At 39.0% G+C, this 26,362-nt stretch overlaps 1 protein-coding gene across 1 annotated transcript; it reads left to right on the top strand.

The window, feature by feature from the left end:
• Positions 1-1,585: 1,585 nt before the first annotated feature.
• LOC148309196 (centrosomal protein of 104 kDa) lies at positions 1,586-20,633 on the top strand. Its single transcript, XM_088260439.1, has 18 exons — positions 1,586-1,721; positions 3,229-3,393; positions 5,480-5,706; positions 6,053-6,230; positions 7,920-8,131; positions 8,941-9,535; positions 10,560-10,716; positions 11,652-11,781; positions 12,306-12,365; positions 12,446-12,645; positions 13,114-13,251; positions 13,828-13,953; positions 15,242-15,455; positions 15,851-16,127; positions 16,901-17,591; positions 17,958-18,124; positions 19,415-19,516; positions 20,479-20,633. The coding sequence occupies exons 1-18, from the start codon at positions 1,682-1,684 to the stop codon at positions 20,631-20,633; spliced, it is 3,834 nt and encodes a 1,277-aa protein (XP_088116565.1). The 5' UTR covers positions 1,586-1,681.
• The last annotated feature ends 5,729 nt before the right edge of the window (positions 20,634-26,362 follow it).

Raw genomic sequence — 26,362 nt, forward strand, 5'->3', positions numbered from 1 at the left:
CGATCTCCTGAAAAATCAATTTTTTTTTAATATGACGTTGAAAGGAGTGAGCGATATGTACTGGGAGACGCCTTAAAACATTATTTACAAATTTTTATGAAGCTTATATTTGACCGTAATTTTTTTAAATTTTTGTACTTATTTCATTAATGGATTTGCCAGTCGCTCTGTAGTAATATCTATCCATTTTCAATTAATTTTCACTTGGTAAATACCAGTATTTATTATAATCTATTGTGACTTATTTTATTTTGTACTTATGTTAAAAATTTATCACACTCCGCGTTTGATTGCTTTTTTGGAATAAAGTACAGATTAATATATGAGGGCCGACCTTAATATAATAATTTGTACTTTATTCCGTAAGATGACTGTTGTGTGATAGTAACGAAATTATTATTTATTTATTTATTTTAACATAAAACACACGTAAGTCACATATCGCTCACTCCTTTCACGAACGTCGTTTTCAGGAGAACGTTTTTAAAGTTTAAAAATATAACACAATGTTTTAAAAATAAATATCAAGCCACTTATTGAACTTTTTACTGTGCAACAGATCTTTTTAGGTAAAACCTGAAGGTTTTTTTCCATTTGAAAAATATTTTGTATATTTAAAAAAATAATTAAACAATATCTTTTCTTCAAAAAGCAAAAACAACACTTTCTGCCCTGTAGCGGGTAAATATTATGTTAAAAATATGCCTCTTTTACTGGGATATAGTGCGTTTTCTGGGCATTCCGAAAACATGCACAACTAAAAATTGACGATTTTTGATTTATGACGTTCTTGAAAGGAGTGAGCGATATATGATATTCGGATAAGTAAATTCCATTACTCATTTTGGGATATGGGGTAAGGTTAACAAGATTGAAAAACAAATAAGAAAGTAACAAATAGGTAAACACATGCCAAAAGGCAAAATATAAAGCAATAAAAGGTGCAGTAAATTGGCAAAGAAAAAAGCCGTACGGTAGGAAGCATGTTTAAAGAAAAAATATACATAACTTAAAACTAACAGAAATAAGATTTTTTCAGTTTATTCGTTTATTTATTCTAACTCCATTGTCCAAAATACGTGCCATCACCCCAATCTACATAAGTAGGTGTTGAGTTTATCGATTCGTATCAGAAAGCGCTTATGCGCAAATTACAACCAAACGAAATTAGCCGCTATCATTATTGCCATAAGGTTTATTTTCTATTGCTACAACAAGTGGAAATATTTATAGAGTGCATTTTCCCACCCCAGTGTGTTTTTTTCTAGTCTAGGGGTTGGTAGCGGAATTTTCTGTCAAATTCCGCAAATGTCACAATTTTCTATAAGACGTCTTGTTATTCAACAATATAAGTCGCGTAAAATGGAAATTATATTATAAAACGCGTAAAGATTGTGCTGTTTTTATTTTTAAACATTTTTTTAATTATCGAAAATGTGAAGTTAGACGTTGAACCGTTGGATTTTACGCGTCTGTCAATTTTCAAAAGATGTCTGCTGTGAATTTATGTATATATTTTTTCAAATAACGACGAAATGCGGCTGTATATGCATTGTAATGGAATGAAATTGCTAGAAATCGATTTTTTACGTCTCGACAAAACCACCGAATAATGTTGGCTTATTATCTTATTTAACAAGATGCGTTTTTATATTATGGATTGCGCATAAATTCGGTGAAAATGCCAAAACGCATTGGATTTCATGTCATTTACGCCACAAGTAAGTTATTAATTATATTTGATAATTTTAATTTTAAATATTTTAAATATTTCATTAGGTTTATTTATTCAATAATGTTTTTTTTTAACTTACAAAAATAAAATCACATGTCTTATTAACTTAATTATAATGTCAACCGGTTTCGAAGCAAACAGCTTCTTCCCAAGACTGATTTTTTGCTTGGAAACTGATTTTCATTTTAATTCAGTAAAATTAATTTTTATTTATTTATCAGTCTTAGTTATTGAAAGTAATGGATGCAGACCTGGGTGTTTGGGAAAAATTTTGTATGGGATAGCGAGTGTTTTTGCCTAGAATTTCCACTCATGAATTACATGAAATTATAGTAACTTTAAACATAAAGATTAAATCCACTCACGAGTAGGCGTAGGCTATGAAACTTAAAAAGTTAAATCTGAGTACGGTCATGATAAGCGGTGTTGCATAAGCCATAGCTAGATTTCAAAGTCACTTGGACGCTAGGTAATTTTTTAAAAAATGTATGGAATATGGGAAAAATTTGGACCAGGTTGATCACTACCTAAACAGTAAATAGCACTAAAACAATTTATGTACATTTGTATTTTATGAATATATTTGTATTTTATGTAAATATATTTGTATTTTATGAGTAAATTTTAAACAATATATATAAATGTATATCCAGGCCTTTTTTTTTAAACAAAAAAGTCCCAGAACTCACTTCATGTCAAGCTTTTTACTAAAAAAAATTTACATATTCAAATATCATTTAAACTTTATTCTCCTGCATCCATGTCCTTCAAGGCAGCTCAAAACCCATCTGTAAATTAAATTAACCCTTCACTGCATAGTGTATCAAATTTGTTACATACCCAAAAGTTAGTGTTAAAACGTTCTTTAAAAATATAAGCAACCATTTTTTGTTGTTACTGATTAGATACATTCATAACTCACGTATATAGTTCATAATTTATTTTATTTTATTTGGGATTTTTACAGCCAATACAATATATTATACAACATTAATTAACCAAACTATGGCCAATTAAATAAATCCTCCGATAATGCTATTCTTATGTTGGTTGGGGTGAGTGTGTGTGTGTGTGTGTGTGTGTGTGTGTGTGTGTGTAGTACCTATTCCATGTCAACATAAATCATCCAATAAACAGTTGGCTTGTTGAACAAACGGCAACGATCAATCATTCACCTAATTTCCTGCTTATGTCATTTTTTATGGAATTAGTGCTTTTCCCAAATATATCTACGTCATTAAACATTTTATTATAAGTATCCATAATGCGGTTAATTGTAGTATTTCTGCCAAAATCAGTATTACATTTAGGTACTTGAAAAAGTTGATTATAACGCGTTTGCCTCTGCGGTACCCTAAAATGATTGAATGAATGCAAATTTAGCCAAAAGACGAGCTATGAACGCCAAAATAATAACTTCACTTGTCTCTCCAAGACCAACTGTCAATGCAGTCATGCAGTTAAGGGTTAAAAGGACGGATTTCCGTGCGCAGGTGAGGACCCCGGGCATCTGGGCAGCGAGCTGGGCTGGGCGGGGCCCGCCACGCGCGGCTGGAGGTCCGCCCCCGGAGCGCGGGGCCCGCACGACCTCGTGTTGCAGCTGGAGGCCCGCGTGGCTGTCACCCGCGTGCAGCTCCTGGCTCACCAGACACTCATACGTAAGCAGACTGTCGTGCGTTAAACTGGTAGAATATAACCTCTGTCTGCTATGGACAATGTATCTCCAAAGTGTATTTATAATATAATATAATTACAAATATCGTCAAGTTAGTTTTAGTATGTGTCAGGTTGTGGTCCTGTGGTTAGTGTCACGGACTCTTAAGAGCAGCTTCTGGCTCACCAGACACTCATACGTAAGCAGGCTATCGTGCCTTTAACGGGTAGAATATAACCTCTGTCTGATATGGACAATGTATCTCCAAAGTTTATTTACAATATAATATAATTACAAATATCGTCGAGTTACTTTTAGTATGTGTCGGGTTGTGGTCCTGTGGTTTGTGTCGCGGACTCTTAAGAGCAGCTCCTGGCTCACCAGACACTCATACGTAAGCAGGCTATCGTGCCTTTAATGGGTAGAATATAACCTCTGTCTGATATGGACAATGTATCTCCAAAGTTTATTTACAATATAATATAATTACAAGTATCGTCAGATCCAATTCCCTGGACTGGTACTTGAAGCGGAGGGCTGATCACCTTTCCTTCATATGTTAACGATCAAGACAACACTGCGATATGATGCAGTGATCTATAAATTAAATGCCAAATCTATAAATAAGATTCGGGTAAGTAAGATAAGTGTTGGGTTGTGGTCTCGTGGTTAGTGTTGCGGACTCTTGAATCAGAGTTTCTCGGTTCGAACCCGCTCTACCACAATTTGATACCTATTTCTAATAATGAGCCGCTTAGGCTCACAGAAATAGTATGAATTTTTTCTTTTTTTCTTTTTCTTTAATGTTTTTCGAAGATACTTTGTGGCACATTTTATAAACTTTATAAAATAAAACAACTTTATTTTTAACCACTATTTTATTAGTACATCTTTTCTCCAACCGGTTTCGTACCTGTACATGTTAAACCCTGATGATGACAAGGTTCTTGTCGAAACCGGTTGGAGAAAAAATGTACCAATAAAAACGTGGTTTTATTTTAAAAAGTGAAATTAAAATATTTGTGTAAATAATAAATTCACAAATATTTCTCTTTTTAAAAAGATTTTTTTTGTTTTAATGTTTCGTATTGACATTTCTCAATGATTGAGGGACGTTGTCGTCGCCACTGTATCACCAACATACAGAATAAATGTACCAATACAAAAGTTTTTTTTTTTTTACAAAGTGAAATTGAAATATTTGTGTTAATGATAAAAACGCAAATATTTATCTTTTTAAAAAGATTTTTTTTTAAAGTTTCGTATTGACATTTCTCAACGATTGCGGGACGTTGTCGTCGCCACTGTGTCACCAACCTACCCATTTTTTTTGGGGTCAAGGGATCTTGCATCCCTTATGTCACTGCGACCATATTAGGTCTATTGTGACCTCCCTCTGTATTACAGCTCACTGCCAAGACCTACATGAGTCATGTAACTCACGACCTGTCTTGGCGGTAGGAGCTTCACCTTCTCGGAGTCCAGTAGAGGTCCTCCGAGGATGTGATTTCGTTTGTGAGCGAGTGCGTCACAATTGTAGAGAATGTGGATTGGCATTTCGTTATCCTCCATACAAAATCTGCACACTGGGGAGTCATGAAGTGAGATTTTTGTCATGTGTTTCCTCAGTCTGCAGTGTCCTGTCAAGTATTCATTATCAAAATACCCATATTTTTTTTGTAACCTATAACCCCGGCTGCTACAGCCAACACACACCCTGCAATACCCTAAAATCACGAAAGGCGAATCTCTAGTCTTCGTCACAAGTTTCTCCGAACTACTCTCCTCATCGTACTTAAAAATTTCATCAGGCATGATTCAACAAACGTTTCTCTTGAAAGTGATGTACTTATATTACTCGATAATTAATTTAATTGTCCTAATCACTAAGCGCGGGAGTATTTTAAGATTTTTTAAAACCTCGCACTTTTTCTCTCCCAAATAATGCATACTGGAAATCACTAAAGCATAAGTGCAAGAATCCTGTACCCGTAACATGACCTTGCAAAAAAATGTGAAAGGAAAAAGAAAAAAAAAAAAAAAAAAAACCTACCCATATTCCTTACATTGGCAATTTGTTCTTGCGGCAGCGGAGCGCATCGAGATCCTAGTGCACGACTCGGCGGGCGGCGGCGGCGGGGCGCCGCGCACGCCGAGCAGCCCGCAGTACAGCGCGGCGGGGTGGGTGGCGCTGGCGGCGCCCGCGGGGCCCGGCTCGCGGGAGCTGCGCACGGCGGAGCTGCCCCGCGTGCGCGCCACCTACCTGCGCCTGCGCCTCGCCCACCCCCACCACTGCGAGGAGAACAAGTCCAACCAGGTCTTTACCTTATGTTTAACCTTTTAACCGGGCGGTCCGCTGTCCAATTACGCAACTTATAACGGGCGCGAATACTGATTCACTCCGCGTCTTAAATTCGTGTGGAGACATGTATAGATGACTAATACCTTTGTTGTTGGAAAAATATACGTCTCGCCCGTTCCAGGGTGCAACATTTTATTTGACCCCCCCTGGGATTCGAACCCGGGATCTCCAAAACAGTAGCTGAGCGTCCTGATCATTATAGGCGAGCAATATAATAGTAATATGTATTAACTTGAAACTAAACATTTTGACTGTGTGCCTGGATTGGATTGTTGGCTCAAGTAACGCCTTGCGGCTTCAGGTGGCGCTGATGGGGGTGAACGTGTTTGGTGTTCCGCTGGACGCGGAGGGGGCGGAGCTGCCCGGCCTCGCGGAGAGCTACTCCCCGTACGACGACCTGGCCTTCATCATGTACGTGGACCCCGACGTGGCCGCCACCATCCGACAGCTCGAGGAGAAGAAGCACACGGCCATTCTGGGTACGTACATATCTGTGAGGGTCAGCGTAACAGTCATTGCAGATAGTAGCTGTCAAGAAGCACGCTGTCCGCTGTGAGAAGTGTTTAGTATCGCATGTGTTGCCATTGCGGTCAAAAATGCTGTTTAAAAAATGTTTTTACAGGCCACAAGTAAAAACATGTCAAAAAATACAACTCATGTAAAATATATATTTTTTTAACCCTTATCCACACCCGATAGTGCATAGGGCACTGCATCGTATAAATGAGGTGTTATCTTGATTGTAAACACATTATGGAAAGGTGATCCGCCCTCCGCTTCAGGTTATATTGAATTAATATTAAGAGTGATTAAATCACTTATATTTATTTGACCCCCACCCTGGGAACCCGAGACCTCCAGTATGGTAGCCCAGCGTGTTGACCATTACACTATGGAGGGGGACATAATATATAATATTACGTATATATTATTGTTATGAGGAGAGGCTTGTCATAACTACGGTTTAGAAGGTCGGTGAGCTAGAGGTGGACCCGATGGACTGACCAGGTGAAAGAGATCACAGGCCTCTGCGTTGCGGGAACTCTAGTGGCTGCACAATGCAGGGACCCATGGCAGAGTGTTTTCCGAGGTTCCAGAAGAAGCCAGCAGGGGGATCACCATCGGAAAAGAATACATTATTATTATTATTTTAAACTAACTAACTAACTGACCATCACGCCGCTTCCCCGCAGGGGTAGGCAGAGAGAATCGAACGCCACACCACTCTGTCTTTGCAAACATTCTTTGCCTCTTCTACATTCATGCATCTCCTCATACATACCCGACGATTATTACGACTCCTGACCCGGCCGCTTTCAAGTATTTGACATACCTGATTGTGCCAAGTTTTCCTCGGTCGTCCTCTGCTTCTTTTTCCAACTACATTCGCTCCATAAATTTGTTTAACCGTTCTTTCTTCACTCATACGCTCCACATGTCCAAACCATCTCAACACACCTTTCTTAATTTTATCGATAATGCTTATCTCAGCCTTACATTCTTTCCTTATTTCATCATTCGAACATCTATCAAACATCGTTTTGCCACACATTCGTCTGAGGGATCGCATTTCGACTGCATTCAGTCTGCTTTCATCCTTCTTTTGCCAACTCCATGCTTCGCTTCCATACATAAGGGTTGGAACCAGAACTCCATTGTGTACTGCCAGTTTAGCTTCCGCTGATAGATTTTTATTTGCTAAAACTGATTTTAGTGCACCATTCACTTTATTTTATTGTACGATATTACGTGTATATTATATTATTATTAAATATATGCATACGCATATTCAATTGCATATTACATACAGTCTTCCTCATTAGTGTAATGGTTAGCGTGTTTAGCTAGCTCGATTCCCAAGGGGAGGGGGTGAAAATAGATATTAGTGATTTTACACCCTAATGTTTATTTAATATTACCCTGGACTGGTCACTGAAGAGCAGGAGTGTCACCTTGTCTTCATGTGAGTATCGATCAAGATAACTCTGCGTCAATATGATGCAGTGCCCTATGCACCATTGGGTGTGGGTAAGGGTTAGAAGAAGAAGAATATTCAATTGCAATCGGTGAGTAACTTAAGGAGATTTAAGATGAACAGATGAACACTTTTATCTATATGTCTATGTGATATATAAATAAGTAACATTGAGTATTGTTTTGATTTGCAGCGGAGCGCTTTGAGTACGCGCGCAAGCTGAAGGCGGCCTCGGCGGCGCTGTGCAGCGGGGGGCGCGCCCTCGGGGCCCTGCAGCTGCAGAAGCGGCTGGCCGTGCTGGCGGAGCAGTACGAGCGCGCCTCCCGCAAGCGCGACGCCATCGCGGCCGGCCGGGGGCGCCTGGCGCAGGTGCTCCGCATCCACGCGCTGCTTGAGGCCGACGGGGTGGGTATCTGTAATGCGGTGGTGACTCGTTACCAAGGAATGTGTATTTGATTATGCATTTTTATCGATTTTTGCGGGTTATGATGGATAATCCTGAAATTATCCGGAGCATTGGTCTGCATGTTCCCGATAGTTACCTAAGACAGCGTCGGCAAAGATTGTTTCATATTCCTATATACAGGACCAACCTGCCGATGGTAATACCTGTAGGAAGAGCTACCACTATGTTGAACAATATCACACTGGATACTGATCTGTTCCATGTGTCTGAAGGAGTATTCCGAAGTGGGATTCTTCTACATCTTTAACAAGAGTCTTTTTGCTTACTTTTTAATTTATGTTTTTAATGTTATGTTTGTTTGTAATGTATATATTAATTAAAGAATAAATTTAATTGAATTCAATACTTAGTCACGAGTACTTACTCACTCATGAGTAGGCCCCTAAACAGACAAACAAACTCACCAGGTTGCCCACACTGCCAAACCTACCATGTTGTTAGCCCTGCATACTGAACGCAGCAGAGTCAATAAAGTCAGGTACTGCGCATCAACGGGGTGGGTATCTATAATGCGGTGACTCGTTACTCAGTCACGAATACTTACTCACTCATGAGTAGGTACCTAAACAAATGAGCAAACTCACTAGGTTGCCTGCACTGGCAAACCTACCGAGTTGTTAGCCCTGCGTACGGAGTACAGGAGAGTCCATAAAAACCAATACCAGAAAGAAATACTAAAATCGGTTAAATAATTTTTTTTTAAATTGTTGATTTTGTACGCACCTAATCTCGATACGCATTCTTTCAGCCGAATGCCGCAAATGATGAATATTCAGAAGAAATAGCCTTCAGCATAGACATGCTGACGCAGCCGCCTTCAAATCCGTGTATCGACGCCCCCTCTCCACAACCGCAACCGAAAGGTGCCGACACCTGCCAACCGAACGTGGACAAGGTCGAGACGTCGTCGACCTACGTCACCGCCATACCCAAACACAACCGAAACAGCCTCGTGATGGACGAAAGCAAACTGGGCTATCTGAACGGCGACAGTCCCGACCGAGTTGGGGATTGCCGCGAAAATCCTCGGAGCGATGTAACCGAGTCGCGGATAACTTCACCACGGCTGTCAAACCAGGTGTACGGGGAGGGAGTCCATTTTAAGAAGAAGAGTCACGAACTAAAGGCGGTGTATGGACATATGACTGGGTCTGAGAATGACTTGATCGAAGGTTCCGGGAAGATGTATTTGGAAGATCAGAGCTCCGGGTTTGGATCGAGCAGCGATGTACAGCTCAGGAACGGTATCGGGAGACTAGGAGGTAACGAGGGAAGCTACTTCAGCAGTCCCGCCAACAGCGTCAGCCCCACCAACATGCAGTACGGTGAAGCGCTCCGAAATGGTGAGTGTCTTCGGTTGGTAGGCGTGCTGATGTGTGATTTTCTTGCTTCAGCTTTCCCATGGATTACATGCATTTTATTATTATTCCTCTTCTAACCCTTATCCGCACCTAACGGTGCATAGGGTACTGCATCATACTGATGCAGTGTTATCTTGATCGTTACTTAAATGAAGGCAAGGTGATCACTCCTGCGCTTCAGGGACCAGTCCAGGGTAGTGTAAAAAATATTAGAGTGTAAAATCACTAATATTTATTTTCACCCCGCCCTGGGAATTGAACCCGGGACCTCTAGCACAGCAGCTAAAAACGATAACTATTACACCACGGAGGTCGACTGTCATTCAAACCACAAATTGTAAGCTCTGAAAATACCCAGGGTTCCATATTCTTCTTCATCTATGTTGAGATATCAATATACATAAATCACTCCTAAGAGACAAACCCAGAGTTTGCAAAGTATGCAAAGATTCGGAGACACTCAAAATTTTATTTATTGTTTCGGCATTCACTTTGTGGTAAGACATGATGGAATTGTAAAAGATAAACACTTGTTTTTTACCACTTGAGTTTATTTTAGTTAACGACTAGTATCGGAAGCTATGCTTACATATTCTGGTCTAAATGTAGACTGAAACTAGTCGTCAAAATAAAATAAACTCTTTTTCTCTGTCTTATTCCTCATTACTGAGGGTTGTAACCCTTGTGGAAGTAATGACTCTTCTCCAGTTACTTGACTGCCCTCCAATCACCTTAACTTGATCGGTCCATCGTGTGGGGATCATCTTCCTCTCCCTCTCTTCCCCTCCAGGCTATCAATCACAACCAGTCGTTCCATGCTATCCTCGTTGCCACGCGCAACGTGTCCAAAGAACCGGAGAATCCGTTGGGTACAGACATTGGCCAGAGTCAAGCCATCCAAGCGTACTTCCTAAAATAAACTGTTCCTTAAATATGTGTGTTTCTTTTACAATTTACTCAAAATTTTCATTGATACTGTGTGATGGGATTATCGATCGTATTGCAGGCGAGTCGTCCCCTGTCCCGCGGGCTGTGCTGGTCGGCGCGCCGGCGGCGGCCGTGGCCGTGCGGCGCCGCAACAAGAGCGCGGGCCCACCGCCTCCGGCGCACCATCGCTCCAGCTACGAGGCCTATGAGGAGAGGCTGCTCCCGGCGCTCAGGCAGTCAGTTTCTCTCCGTTATCATTACCCTTACCCTTTTACTACCATCCCTCACACAAACACACATGCCCCCCCCCCTAAATTGATTGAAAATAGTCAAATAATAACTAACTAAGTAACCATCACGCCGCTTCCCCAGGCAGAGAGAATAGAGCTCCACACGACTCTGTTTTTGCAAACATTCTTCACCTCATAAAACACATAAATAAATCATTGTTGTGTAATATATACAAAATAAAACACGGTTTTTTGGATTGAATTCTACATTTATTTATGCATATGTTAATACGTGACGCGTTTCGTCTTCTTAGGACATTATCAAACACCAATATCATATGTGTTTATACAAAATATACATACAAAATAAAACACGGTTTTTTGGATTGAATTCTACATTTATTTATGCATATGTTAATACGTGACGCGTTTCGTCTTCTTAGGACATTATCAAACACCAATATCATATGTGTTTGATAATGTCATAAGAAGACGAAACGCGTCACGTATTGATATATACATAAATAAACGCGAATTCAATTTAAAAAAACGTGTTTTATTTTGGATATATTACCCAACAATTCAATATGGAATTCTACCAACTGTCTGCAGTTACAATAAATAAAATAAATAAATCATGTAGTAGTCTAACTTTCTTTAGAATCTTTGTCTGGCTTTTAATTGATCATTCAGGGAGTAGTCTGGCCTTCATCAGAATATTCAGGGAGTAGACTGATCTTTATTAGATCATTCAGAGAGAAGTCTGACCTTAGAATCTTTGTATAGTAAGTATTCTATCTTTTTTAGATCATTCAGGGAGTAGTCTGGCCTTCATCGGAATGTTCAGGGAGTAGTCTGACCTTCATCAGAATGTTCAGGGAGCAGTCTGACTCTTGTTCTTAGGATAATGCCTACCTTGACGTGCTTGTTTCTATTGTCAGCTCCCACACAAACGAGTACCTCAGAGGATGCCAGACAGAGCCGGCAGATCCCCCCAAGGGGCGGCCCAAGATGGGGGAGAGAGATAGAAAGCAGGCGGCGCTTCCCATACTCATATTCGGAGAGGAATTGGTGAGAATAACTTACTTATTGTGTAACTCTTTCCTTCTCATTTATCATTCTCTTTCACAAATCCACTTGAAAACTCCATCATCAGGTCACCTGTAGACTTACTCTGGAATGATGATGGAATAGTTATTCTGAAGCTGGTAGTCATTATGTAATAAGTTTTTAAGTGGTTTTACACAAAGTGAACAATGAATGATAAGGAGAGTGTTATATTACCATACCACAAAGTTAACAATGCTTTTAAAATACAAAATATACTAATTTTACATCTTCTATGGGCGTTTGTGCACTACATAGAATTTTATCGTCCGGCACGTCAGTTAGCATATAAACGGATGATTGGCTTGGATTGGCTTGTGCTTTTGTTCATCTTTCTTCGGATCGGAGCTCTTAATCGGTGCGTGAACACGTTGCGCGTAATCTCGATCACGCTTAACTGTCGTAGTCGCTTTCATTTTTCAAAACCGTACTGCCGGACGGTCAAATTCCGTGTAGTGCGCAAGCGGCTTATGTTGATATTTTTTCAGGTGGAGAAATTTTACTCAAAACACTATGCAGAGAAAGAAGAAGGCTTGCAAAGTTTAAAGGTATTTATAAATATTTATTTTTCTCTTCGTTATCGACTTACTAGCCAATTTTAGAGCTCAATTGTCTTTTGTGTGTCCAGGGTGAGTTGAGGTGCTTCGACAGCAAGTCGAGCGGGCCCCCGGCGGGGGGCAGAGCCCCGCCCGTGGCGCTGAGCCCCAACAAGGCGGCGCGCGCGGCCACACTGCTACTGCACCGGGCGCTCCGGGACCCCGTGCACTCGGTGTACAGCCTCGCGGCCGACACCACCAGGACCTTCTTCACCGATTTCATACAGGGCAGGTGGGTGGGCACTCCGCTCTTGGAATATGAACTTCATTTGGGTGTAGTCTGACCCTTATTAAAATGTTCAAGAAGTAGTCTAACCTTCAATGTTCGGAGAATAGGCTGACTTTTATTTAAATGTTCAGGGAAATGCTGACCTTTATTGAAATGTTTAAGAAGTAGTCCAACCTTCATCGAGGGTGTAGTCTGAACCTTATTGGAATGTTTTAAAATAGCCTGACATAAGAGAAATGCAGAGATTTATTAAAATGTTTAGTAATAGTCCAACCTTCATCAAAATATTCAGGATGTAGTCTGACCTTTATAAAAATTTCCAAAGAATAGACTGACCTTTATAAAAATGTTCAGGAAATAGTCTGACCTTATTCTGAATGGTCAAAGAGTACCCTGACCTCGGAAGTTGACATACTTTTGACTCAATTTTTATATATGCTTGAATATGTAGGGGAGTTTTTCTGGTTGCAGAGTGAATCCGTCGGAGATAACTCGGTGTGTGGAGAAGTTGGTTCCGGAGCTGCTGACCAGAGCTGGAGATCCCGCACCCAGAGTCCACTCCCTAGCGATGCACACCCTCCTGAGCATGGCCGACTGTCCACCAGTCAGGTAACTTTGCACATTCTGCCTTTTTGATTAAAACCTGAACTGTTTATACATTCTTAAAATTTATCAAATCTTGAAATAATTCTCGGCTTTGAAACTTGATTATTTTTAACTGATCACAGCATTTTGAGTGTGTCCAAATACTTGTTCACAAAATCTGGATTATCTCCAATTACAGGAGTTACTTTCATATTATTTTTTGACATCTCAAGAATATGGAAGTCTGGGCATTTACGGGGCTGACGACCGTCATAGGCTGGTTTCAGTGATCACTTTACACACTTTACAACGTTCACCAATTAGAGCTTCTGCTCAATAAAAAGCTTATTTTCGTCTCATCAATAGATGTCTCTACTAGTGAATGTTACACGTGTGTAAAGTGATCACTTAAACCAGCCTATGACGGTCCCAGACCTTCATATTCTTCTTCATCTTTGTTGATGAGATGTCAAAAAATAATATGTATTTGGACACACTCAAAATGTTGTAAAGCCTAAACTGTTTATACATTTTTTAAATTTATCAATTCCTAAAATAATTCTCAGCTTTGAAGGTTGATTGTTTTCACGGTGTTTGCAGGAGTTTGAACATAATCCCGGCACACTTGGTACGACCCCTGACAGCCGGGACGGCCCCTCGCCTCGCCCTCTCCAGACTGCTGATGGTGGAACAGTTACTCCTCAACCACGGAATAGATAAACACAGGTAATATTCTTCTTTTTCTGTGCGTGTCATGTCACTTGAGGGTAATTGTCCTTGTCTCGGGCAGCTCTAAACAGTCCTGATCCCCGTCCAATCTCGTATATTCCGGAGCCAGGAGATCTGTCGCCTACCCACACCTCGTTGACCCTCTATTAGGTGCAATAAAATACCCGCATGCTGAGAACTCTTTATAACTCCTTGGTGCGAAGTAGAATCGAGAGTGGCTCCATGATTTGGGGGCCACACGAGCTTAAGTACTCTCTTATGGTAGAGAAAGTCCAAAAGAAGTTTCTGAGGTATCTCTACATGAGAGAGTACGGCTATCATCCTCGGCTCTACCCGACCCAGTTCCTCCAGGGTATGCTCGGCTACAACAGTCTAGAGACTAGAAGGAATGTGTATTTGACTACGTATTTTTATTGATTGTTACGCGGTATGATCGATAATCCTGAAATTATCCGGAACATTGGTCTGTATGTTCCCGATAGTTACCTAAGATAGCGTCGACATAGATTGTTTCACATTCCTATACACAGGACCAACCTGCCGATGGTATATGCCTGTAGGAAGAGCTACCGCATGTTGAACAATATCTCATTGGATATTGATCTGTTCATACGTCTGAAGGAGTTTTCCGAAGCGGGATTCTTCTACATCTTTAGCAATAGTTCTTGCATATATTTTATTTTAATGTATACGATTTAAATTTTTTATAGTTTGTAATGTATATATTAATTGAAATAAATAGATTCAATTGAATTGAATTGAATAAATTGAATAGCTCGTACCTGTCTTCTCTCGGCACATGCCCCAGATAGGACACCTTCCTGACCTTGATATCAGTCAGCAATTGTCTCCCTGCTCTTGCTCTTTGGAACACATTCACGTTGCAGACCATATCAGTCCATGGATTGCGTAGCATTCTACGATGTAGCCACATTTCTTCTTCTCCGTCTTATTCCTCATTGCTGAGGCTTGTGACCCTTGCAGAAGCAATGACTCTTCTCCAGTTATCCCTTGACTGCGCTGCACGTAGCGCTCCAACCACCGAGGTGCCTGCTGCTGCCTTAATTTGATCGGTCCATCGTGTGGGGAATCTTCCTCTCCCTCTCTTCTCCTGCAGGCTACCCTCGACAAGTCGTTCCAGGCTATCCTTTTTGCCACATGCAACTTGTCCAAAGAACTGGAGAATCCGTCGGGTACAGACATTGGCCAGAGTCAAGCCAAGCCATCCAAGCGTAGTTGTGTAGCCACATTTGGCGCCCCTTATGTCCTCATGTTGTGTGTGCAGTGGGCTGAAGGCGCGCTGCGTAGCGGAGCTGGGCGCAGGCGGGCTGACGCACGGGCAGGGCGCGGTGCGGCGCGCGGCGGAGCGCCTGCTGCTGGCCGCCTACCGCCGCGCCCCGCGCCTCGTGCGCGCGCAGCTGCCCCCCGACGACCCCGTCACGCGCCGGAACCTCATCTACCGACACCTGTTCCAGGGCTTCGACCGCTTGGACCAGCAGGTCAGTGGCCCGGTGCAAAGCCATCAAATCTGTGTAAGGAATGTGGGTATGTTGGTGACACATTGGTGACAACAGCATAACCTGCTATTCTTAAGGCCTTAGTCGCAAACACAGAATTCAATCGGCGGCCGACCGCCAGAAAAGTAATACGTCTCTCCTCGCCCGATTTTTTTAAAGAATGTATATTGGATATTTTTTTTATTATTTTATACAATATATGTTGTAAAAATATTATTTGGTGTTTAATTTGTAGAACTCCATTTTAATTTATATATTATATGTAAAATAATAATAAATAATAATATTAAAAAAAATCCTAACTAACTAACTTGCCATGCCAAGTTATTAGCTTGGCATGGCAAGTTAGTTAGTTAAACCTCATTTGATTCTTCTAGAAACAAGAGGATCTGATGGGGGTGAGTCGGAGCGAGGACTGCCCATCGGAGCGGTCGCACAAGTACATGGAAGAGTCCATCAAGATGGACGACTCCGTGAACATGAAGATCTCCCAGATCTCGGAGATGAGCGTGTCGCAGATCAGCATGACGGGCTCCATGAGCTCCTCCATGACCAGCTCCGGCTACCAGCCGAGGAGCAGCCTCAAGAAGCCGGCCGCCAAGAAGCACTCCGCTGTCGGATTCAACGGCGTCAAACATGATACGGAATACCCCGGTACTTACTTACTTCTTGACGACATTTTGAGTGTGTCTGCTGTGCTGGTCGGGGTTGTGGGTGTCTATGTACCGGCCAACGTCGAGTCGGAATCGGATCTAGCTGACTAATTAAACTAAAAACTAATCCCTTTCACTGCCTACACTGGGGTACTTCTAGAAAATTTGGTGATGGACTTACAATCTTGTATTTATTTATCTCCGATTATAAAAGTTATTTATCATATTAATTTTTTGACATCTCAACATAGATGAAGATGAATATGAAAATCTGGGCATTTACAGGGTCATTACGACTGTCATGGCAATTTTTTGTGTTTTCACTGAATGTTTAAACTAATTTTTGACTACTTTTAAACTGATCTTACATCTAGTTTTACATCTAGTTTTTCTAGCCCATAATTCTTTTGGGATCTATTACCATCGATATTACTATGGTAAAATCAGTTTGTTATATATAAATATATAGATTAGCTACATTTCAAGTCAAAAATTGATGTTTGAATGTCTGTCACAAACTGCGTGCCAAACCAGCGGTGGGCATTATCAAAGGTGTCGCAGACTGCGTGCCCGCCATGGGTAAAGCGTCAAATCCAGGGCTATATTTTCTCATTTTTATTTAATTTTTTACTTAGTAAATACCACTATTTCTTAAAATCTACTGTCTCACGTGTTTCGTTGCATTCCGCATCATTTTCATACGGTGTTTGAAGATTAGATTATACCACAAAGTGACTGCCAAATCAATTAATGAAACTATTTTTTCTGTTTTAGGTTACAATAAACTGCGACTGGACAGCGCCGTGAGTCCCAAACACCAGCCGAAAGTCAACCGGACTCCGCAGAACCCTCGAAACTACGTCCTAGAGAAGAACTGGCAGAACAGCATCATGCAGAATGGCAACTATTGTCCGCAAGCTGACAACGGCTCCAACCTGCCCGAGATGAAGTATAAACAATACCAGCACGCGGAGCTCACCAGGAACTCCGTAAACATCAACGGCGAGAACAAGGGCTTGAACGGGTCCGTGACCAATCTGACGAACGGTCACGTCAATCACCATTCCCAAAAAATTGTCGCTCGGAACTTGCATTCCAGCATCGTCTTTGACAACCGAACGTGCTTCAGCGACGGTGAAAACACTTCAGCTATCGAAGACGGCATCAAGAAGATGCAATTAGCGCACGACGACTCACAAATCATGGGCAGTTCTGCAAGCGTTGCGGACAAGGGGCCCTGCAGCCCCACGGGCAGCCTCAAGAGGAACAAGAACGCAAGGAACGCAATATACCGGAGCAAGTCGGGACCGAACGTGTCCACCTGCTATATTGACAACAACTTTGACAGCTTTGACGAGAGCCAGATGGAAATAGAGACCTACGACTATGGCCAGGACGACGGCGGAGACAGCCAGATCGATGGAAACAGCCGCAGCGGCTCCAGCACTCCTAAGGCCTCGGAGAGGTGAGGTTTCATTTCATTTCATTTCTTAATTTGTTTATTATCTCATTATTTATTTAAACTTTTGAGTAATATATCCAAAATTAAACAAGGTTATTGGATTGAATTCTACTTTTATTTAGATATATATGATAACATGTGATGCGTTTCGTCTTATTAAGACATTATCAAACACATATTGGATAGATTATCCAAAAATTTGAATATGGTGTGGTTTCGCCTTTGCTTTTGAAGACGGCATCAAAAATATGCAATTAGCGCACGACGACTCACAAATCATGGGCAGTTCTGCAAGCGTTGCGGACAAGGGGCCCTGCAGCCCCGTGGGCAGCTGTGGTATATGTTTGATGCATTACTGTTCTTGTTCAGGGGAGAAGTGCCGGAGTGTGACAGCGTCTGCCCGTTCTGCCTGTGTGGTGTGCGGGGGGGCCCGGGGGCCCTGGACGCGCACTACTGGCGCGCCTGCCCCCTGCTGGGGCGCTGCCCCTCCTGCCGCGCCCCCTTGCAGCTGCGGGACCTCAACTCCCACCTGACGGGTAGGTCTACCAGACACCGCTACTCTGCGTCAGCTCCTTGGATTTTATTCCTCAGAGACCGGTGCTGTGCTAGTTCCAAAGTGCTAATAGTGCTTGCTTACCTTTCCGGGAGTACAATAATTGATACTTGAGTTTTTCTGGGGAGCTGACATGCACTTTTTTTTTCACAAAATATATGTATTATAAAGAAAAAAATTATGTAAAAATAATAAAACTCACTATCTCTAGGTTTTATTTTATGACAAAATTACATAGAAACATCCACAGATGTCATTGCCATACAAGTTACATCATACCAACTGGAAAGGTTAACACATTGATGTCAGACGGTTATTTATTTACCCCGACCCTAATTATACTCTGGCAGTCTGCCGCCCGACCCTCAGTATACTAATCACAAGTAGCCGCAACACCCAATTCCCATCTGTACAATGTTTGCAGGCGTCTCTTGCGCTCTACCTAAAGTAAGCAAATACGCTTATAGGCGTCTCCCGGTCTCTACTAACAGTATGTAAAAGACGATTTTGAGCGTTTCCAGCTTAGCCTTAGTCTCTGCTTAGAACGGCTGAGAAAAAGTAAAAAATGCCATGATTGCCAACCTTCGTGGAGCGGCACAATAAGAAGATGATATTTTTGTTTTTTTTAAAGGTGTCTCAACTTGATATGAAACATGTATCATTCTTCCCTTATTTTATGAAAGAAGATGGAAGTCTGAGAATACCAGGGCTTACGACCTGCCATCTGGTTGGCTTAAGCCCTGGAATGATCAGACTTCCATCTTTTTTAATAAAAAAAGGAAAGAACGATGCATGTTTCCATATCATGTTGAGACACCTTTTAAATTTATATCTCATCCATAGGGTGAATAATTTAGTATCCGATATAATAAATAATATTAAAACACTAAGGATGGGTGTTTTTTTCCGCCTGCGAACCACTGGTGACAGGATTCGATAATTGTGTACATATAGTTAAGACCTTAACAAAGAGATTGGTACATAATATTCATATAAAAACATGAAACAATTACTTCTTTTCTGCCTTTGAAATGAGACTGGCGCAGAAGGTAAAAATACCCTTCCCGTCCTTAAGCATTAATCCACCCAACGGGTAGAAATACCTTTCCCATCATTAGTGTGTTAATATTGATATTATTACTTTCTCTCTCTCTGGTCTCAATCCTGCGGATTGGTCTGTAGCAACAGATGACATCTCTTTCGCCATTCTCTCCTATTTTCGGAAGTCGAGCAGCCCATTATTATTACCTGTTACTAATGTAATGTGTTTTAGGAGACTGTCCGCATAGCGCGGAGTATCGCTTGTGTGAGAGGTGCATGGAGCCAGTTACGGTGGAAAACTTCCAGAGACACGTGGCTGATAATGACTGCATTCGTAAGTCTTTTTCTACATCATTCCATCCTGGTAACACTTGTCGGCAAATTTAGGAACTCACTCTAGTCACTTGTCAATTTCCTTCAGGTATAGTCCGTTCAAATTTTTACCAGATCACCTTATTTCAGAGCAGTCGTGACATTTATATCTTCTTCTTTTTCTTCTTCTTGGTGTAGGTCTTGTGGACCATTTTCAAGGGGGATTAGCCTCCTGTAATATCGATTCCCAGCTGTCAATCCATCTCTTTGGTGGTCTACCGGGGAGCTTTCTACTTTAGGGGTTGGCCGTGCAGTGCAATGTGGGGGAATCTGGATGGTTCCATTCTCCTCACACGCGCATACCATTGTCTCATTCGTTGCCTTCCCCACTTCTGAAATATGCGAGATCTTGGATCTCGCATATTTCCCCTATCCTGGTGTTCCTTATTCTATCTTGTAGAGTGTTGCCTGATATGCTCCTTAGAGGCTTCATTTCTGACATTCTTAGCGCATTTTGCATTTTGTCATATCGCTCACTCCTTTCAACAACGTCATATACCAAAAAATTAGATTTTTCAGATCGTTTTTGAAGTTTAAGAATATAATGAAATGTATTAAAAAATAAATATCAAGCCACTTATTCAACTTTTTACCATGCAACAGATCTTTTCAGGTAAAACCTGAAGATGTTTTCTCCATTTGAAAAATATTTAGTTTATTTAAAAAATAATAAAACAATACCTTTTCTTCAAAATGCAAAAACAACAATTTCTGCCCTGTAGCGGGTAAATATTATGTTAAAAATATGCTGCTTTTGCTGGAATATAGTACATTTTATGGGCATTCCGAAAACATGCACAACTGAAAATTGACGATTTTTGATATATGACGTTGTTGAAAGGAGTGAGCTGATATATTGATTCATACGTTGATTCTCAGCGATCTTATTTCACCGTATAAAAGCTTTTTTTTTTGACATTTCAGAGACAAGTGACGAGTTCTGGAAGTGCCCCCTCTGCTGCGCCAACATACCGGCCGACGAAGAGAGCTGGCGAATGCACTTGGCCGAGAAAAGTGCCGGATCCTGCACCCTCAACCCTCGCACCACCGCCCACAAACACAATTCCAAAACTCACTGATTCGCATTCCATTCGCAACTCCTTAACATAACCTAGAAAGTTCTCATAAATAAATATCTAATGGTGGGGACTGACCGGAGCCATTTCGTCATAACGTAACACGTCACGATTCGAGCATTCGTATAGTCAGTACAGCGAATCCTTATTCTATAGCGCTCCAGAGCGCTCCATCCATAGTTTCGGATGCTCGCCGCGAGCGATGTTACGACATTATGTACTTTACGATGAAATGCTCCGGTCAGTCCCCACCATAACAGAAATTAATTATGCCGACAAAAACAGATTGCGATAATCGTGGATAACCTAAAACCAGTTTTAATATTAAAAACCTTGTAATAATGACAAAAAAGTCTAAAATTTTATACAAACAAGTAAGAAAAAATCCCAGCACCAAAACGGTTAATATTTCTCTTATCTTGTTGGCCATAAATTTAATTAAAAATGAAAATAATCTCGTTTTTGTCTGCAAGAGAAAAAAAATATATTGTTGTGTTTCTCTCTTAGTTACTAAGTCGCACTCTTAAAAAAATAGTATAAGATAAAATAATTGAAGGCTTTTGGACCAAAAATCACACATCGCTCATTCCTTTCAAGAACGTCATAAATCAAAAATTGACAATATTTAGTTGTGCATGTTTTTGGAATACCTAGAAAATGTACTATATCCCAGCAAAAAAGGCATATTTTTAACTCAATATTTACCCGCTACGGGGCAAAAAATGTTGTTTTTGCATTTTGAAGAAAAGGTATTGTTTAATTATTTTTTTAAATATATTAAATATTTTTCAAATGGAGAAAAAACCTTCAGGTTTTACCTAAAAAGATCTGTTGCACAGTAAAAAGTTCAAAAAGTGGCTTAATATTTATTTTTAATACATTGTATTATATATTTTAACTTTAAAAACGTTCTCCTGAAAAATCAAGTTTTTTGATTTATGACGTTCTTGAAAGGAGTGAGCGACATGTCAAAAAAACACATTTTTTACAGGACGAAATAAAAACCCAAATATCTTTGTTATCATTTTACATAAAGCAGCATATTTTTAACACCTAATTTAGGGACATGTGATTTTTAAAATTCTTTCTGCATGTGTGTGAAATTAATCATAGACAAGGAATATTAAAATGAATATCAGACATTCATTGTTTTGGGCCAAAGCCTTCAATTTCGTTTTATGACCGTCCTCAATCAGTCCACTAAATAATTATGAATTAAATGATGTGATTTCTTTCAAAGAACATTTAAATTTTTACTAAATGCATTGTAAATAAATTAATATGCATGTTTTATGTGCAATTTCCATAGATAATAGAAATATGGATTTCCTCTGTTATAAGAATAATGCAGTAGTTCCTCGATATTCACAGATGGGCGTATTCGTTGATAAGATGGTCCCCGACTTTTGATCTTAGGAAAAGGGTCAATGTCTTGGACATGAAAATTTAAATAAATACTCGTGTAATTATTATCTTTAAATTGTTTGTAAAGTCTGACCATAAGTATAAATTGAAGCAAGCTATGTTGCGGTTGTAATTAAAACTAATTCATTTTTCTTACTACCCAACATTTTTTATTACAAATTTTGAGTGTATCCATTTGGATACTTGTTCACAAATCTGGGTTTCTCCACTTAAAAAAAATCTTCTTCTTCCTTTGCCGTGTCAGCTACCTCTGACGTTAGCAATCACTCTGGCGAAGGCTTCTCTATCTTGAAATGAACACTCCTGAAATATTGTTGCACCATCACTCGTTGCATCTCATTACAAACACAACATAATAAAAACATACCATATGGGTACGCATGCATTTTTATATTTGTGGTCACGCTGTGATTAGAATTACTTAAAAGTAGCCGTCCACATGGAGTAAAATATGAAATTATAAATAATTATCCTGTTTTAAAATAAGCGCTGTCCATTTTTTAATAATATGCAAACTATAGCCACGGCTTTTCTTCAAAAACATCCAAATATTAAATGATACTGATATTACCTTGTATACCTAGAATATGCCAAAAACCATTTTATAGTATAATCAATAGTCTTAGAGTAAATTGAATAAAATATACAAGTTTTTGGGTAGAAAATTCATACATTTTTTGCTCTCAAATTGGCCATTTTTTTTTTAAATTTTGCTTTGTATATCTGTCTCTATCCTGACCAAATTTGACCACTGTAATATTGGTAATGAGCTTTTTTTCTGGAGGAATACCAGATTCAACATGCTCCACATATGAAAGGATTTTTGACACATTACCTGCCAAAAGTTGGCTTTTCACTGCCAACCGTAAACGACCAAACACCAATGAGTCAGTTTTTCCAACATAAATTCAATTAAATTAATTCAATCAATGACAAAATCCGGAACTACAATAGTCACAATTTTATATTAGTAAATAAATTTGGTTTGACACATTGTATGCGGGAAACGCTTAAAAGTTTCTTTTACATACTGTCGGTAGAGAGCGGGAGACGCTTGCAAGCGTTCTATTTGCTTACTTTTGGAAGAGCGCGAGAGACGCCTGCAAACATTGTACAGATGGGAATTGGGTGTTGCGGTTACTTGTGATTAGTATACTGAGGGTCGGGCGGCAGACTGCCAGAGTATAATTAGGGTCGAGGTTAATGAATAAATCGCCTGACAACAATGTGTTAATCAAATTGAAAAAAATTGTTCAATTTAAAAAAATTATCAGTTAATAAAGTGTTGAGACTCTCTTAACACGTTAAATGCCAATATTAAAATTAGTCAATTTTGAAATTCACAAAAAAAACCTTTTTGGTAATTTACGTATTTTAATTTAGTTTATTTAATTTTTTGATTTGACGATGGGTTCCACAGATAAAGCATTATGAATATAGCTCTTGATTGAGGTCACTGGTGCCCCCCATGGTGCTGCGGTCCAACACAGGCGAGGTCACTGTGCCCCCGATCGCGTCTAACGTGTTAATGTGTCCATGAATCCGAAATACCGGTAATTTCATTTAAAAATTCCATTATCAAAATAATATATTTTAATAAATTGCTAGCATATTGAATCATTACACAAATGCATGGATGATAGTAATGCTGTTAAAATCAGGTATACAATTTACCACAGGCCTTGCTTTCAACGCAACATGCATCAACAGAGTATGTAAACTCTACATAATGGGTGTCACAAATATTGAGATTTCGATTCTAATGAAGTCACAAATTGTTGGTTTTTCTTGCAACTAAAATGTAGATAGTTTCATTATTTATATATGTCACCCCATTTGGTTTTTAATTCAATACCAAAGTATTGTTACCTTTAGAAATATTCAATTCATTCTTAGCTAAAGTAAAGTTTGAATATTAGTTGAACAGTACATAGACTTTACACACAGGATTAGCAGATGTTTCGTAGAAATATTCGGATTTTGGAAAATACCACTATTCGTAATGGTATTTTACGAAATCTCTTTATTATGAGACCAATGTGTGATATTCATGATACAGGTTTTTCACTTCAATTTGGACATTTTTAAATCAAATTGGCATTTAATAAATCAAATAGGACATTTTACAAAACAAATTATACCTTATATTGTATTTTATTTATAAAAAAAAAAAACAGAATTTAAAAAAATATATTTATATTATTATTACATATATCGTCAGTGTGAATACCTGCCCATATCTTTTATTTTTAAGACTAGAAAGTGCATTAGTTGTCAAGTTGGCAAGCCTGCACGGCGCGCTGTCATAATCTGTGCGCGCAATGTGTACTCATGTTTACAGACAAGATTTTCAATACTACTTTTAATCATGAGTACTACTTTAAATATATATTTTAAAAATTTATCATTTTTATAAAACACAATTATACAAGAGCTCTTTGTGGTGGTATGGACATGTGGAGCGAATGGATAGCGAGAGAATGACTAAGAAAATATATGTGGCGAATGTGAGAGGGAAAACAGAACGTGGACGACCGAAAAAGACTTGGCACGATCAGATCAATCAGAACCTAAAATCTGGCGGTGTCAAAAGTCTGCGTAATCGGAGGGCATGTATGACTAGATGTATGGATGTGAAGGAGGCGAGGAGTGTATGTCAGGACAGAAGAGTGTGGCGTTCCATCCTCTCTGCCTACCCCTGCGGGGAAACAGCGTGATGGTAGTAGTAGTAGTAGTAGTTATACAATTTGTTTTGTTAAACTTCCAATCCGATATGTTAATTGACTAATTTGGTTTGTAAAATGTACAATTTGAAGTGAAAAACCAGTAACAAAAGTTCATAAATCGAGAATCACCTCTAGTTATTTGTTGATTTAGTAATATTTCATTACAAATGTTGTAGCAACAATCAATTTCAAAATAACCTCTAAGCTTCTGTTAACCCGTTACTCAGTGTCCAATTTCTCTTCGCGGCTCATCTGTTAATCCTCTTTAAAAACATGTAAACCTCCAGTATATCCTTTAGAACCATTATTACATTATACGTTTACAACCTAAATATCTAGTTTTAGATGTTTGCCAAAGATCGGTGGGAGAAGTAAGTTCATAGAAATTATTTTTTATATTGTATTGTATTTTGCAATATTTCTCATGTTAAATAAGTACTATGTTTTGTAAAATACTTAGCATTTATCCTAACAGAGTGATTTTTTGTCACTTTGCTTTAAAGCACTATAATTGATTGATTATTATTTATCTCTGTGGCTCAAAATGCCGATATGCTTAAAAAATATTTATGGGTCCTATTGGCAGTTTATAGAATGCAGATTTAAAATAAAATCATAATATTTTAATGATATGTATTAGTAATTATTTTTCTTCAAATTGATCTGTTAAAAAGATTAGTTTTAGCAATATTTCTAGTTAAAAAACAATGTGTCAGATAAATTTGTTTTGAATAACCTACTAGTCAGACAAAACAGTGTTAATACATCTAATAATATATTTGTTTTTATAAACTTTCTAGTCAGACAAAATAATGTGTCAGATAAATTTGTTTTGAATAACCTACTAGTCAGACAAAACAGTGTTAATACATCTAATAATATATTTGTTTTTATAAACTTTCTAGTCAGACAAAATAATGTGTCAGATAAATTTGTTTTGAATAACCTACTAGTCAGACAAAACAGTGTTAATACATCTAATAATATATTTGTTTTTATAAACTTTCTAGTCAGACAAAATAATGTGTCAGATAAATTTGTTTTGAATAACCTACTAGTCAGACAAAACAGTGTTAATACATCTAATAATATATTTGTTTTTATAAACTTTCTAGTCAGACAAAATAATGTGTCAGATAAATTTGTTTTGAATAACCTACTAGTCAGACAAAACAGTGTTAATACATCTAATAATATATTTGTTTTTATAAACTTTCTAGTCAGACAAAATAATGTGTCAGATAAATTTGTTTTGAATAACCTACTAGTCAGACAAAACAGTGTTAATACATCTAATAATATATTTGTTTTTATAAACTTTCTAGTCAGACAAAATAATGTGTCAGATAAATTTGTTTTTATAAACTTTCTAGTCAAACAAAACAATGTGTCAGATATATTTGTTCTTAGAAACATTCTACTAAAACAAAACAATGTGTCAGATATATTTGTTCTTATAAACATTCTACTAAAACAAAACAATGTGTCAGATATATTTGTTCTTATAAACATTCTACTAAAACAAAACAATGTGTCAGATATATTTGTTCTTATAAACATTCTACTAAAACAAAACAATGT

Source organism: Brachycentrus maculatus, unplaced genomic scaffold (genome assembly GCF_059751285.1).
Source record: "Brachycentrus maculatus isolate JH-2025_06_01 unplaced genomic scaffold, ASM5975128v1 h1tg000136l, whole genome shotgun sequence".
Taxonomy (NCBI): domain Eukaryota; kingdom Metazoa; phylum Arthropoda; class Insecta; order Trichoptera; family Brachycentridae; genus Brachycentrus; species Brachycentrus maculatus.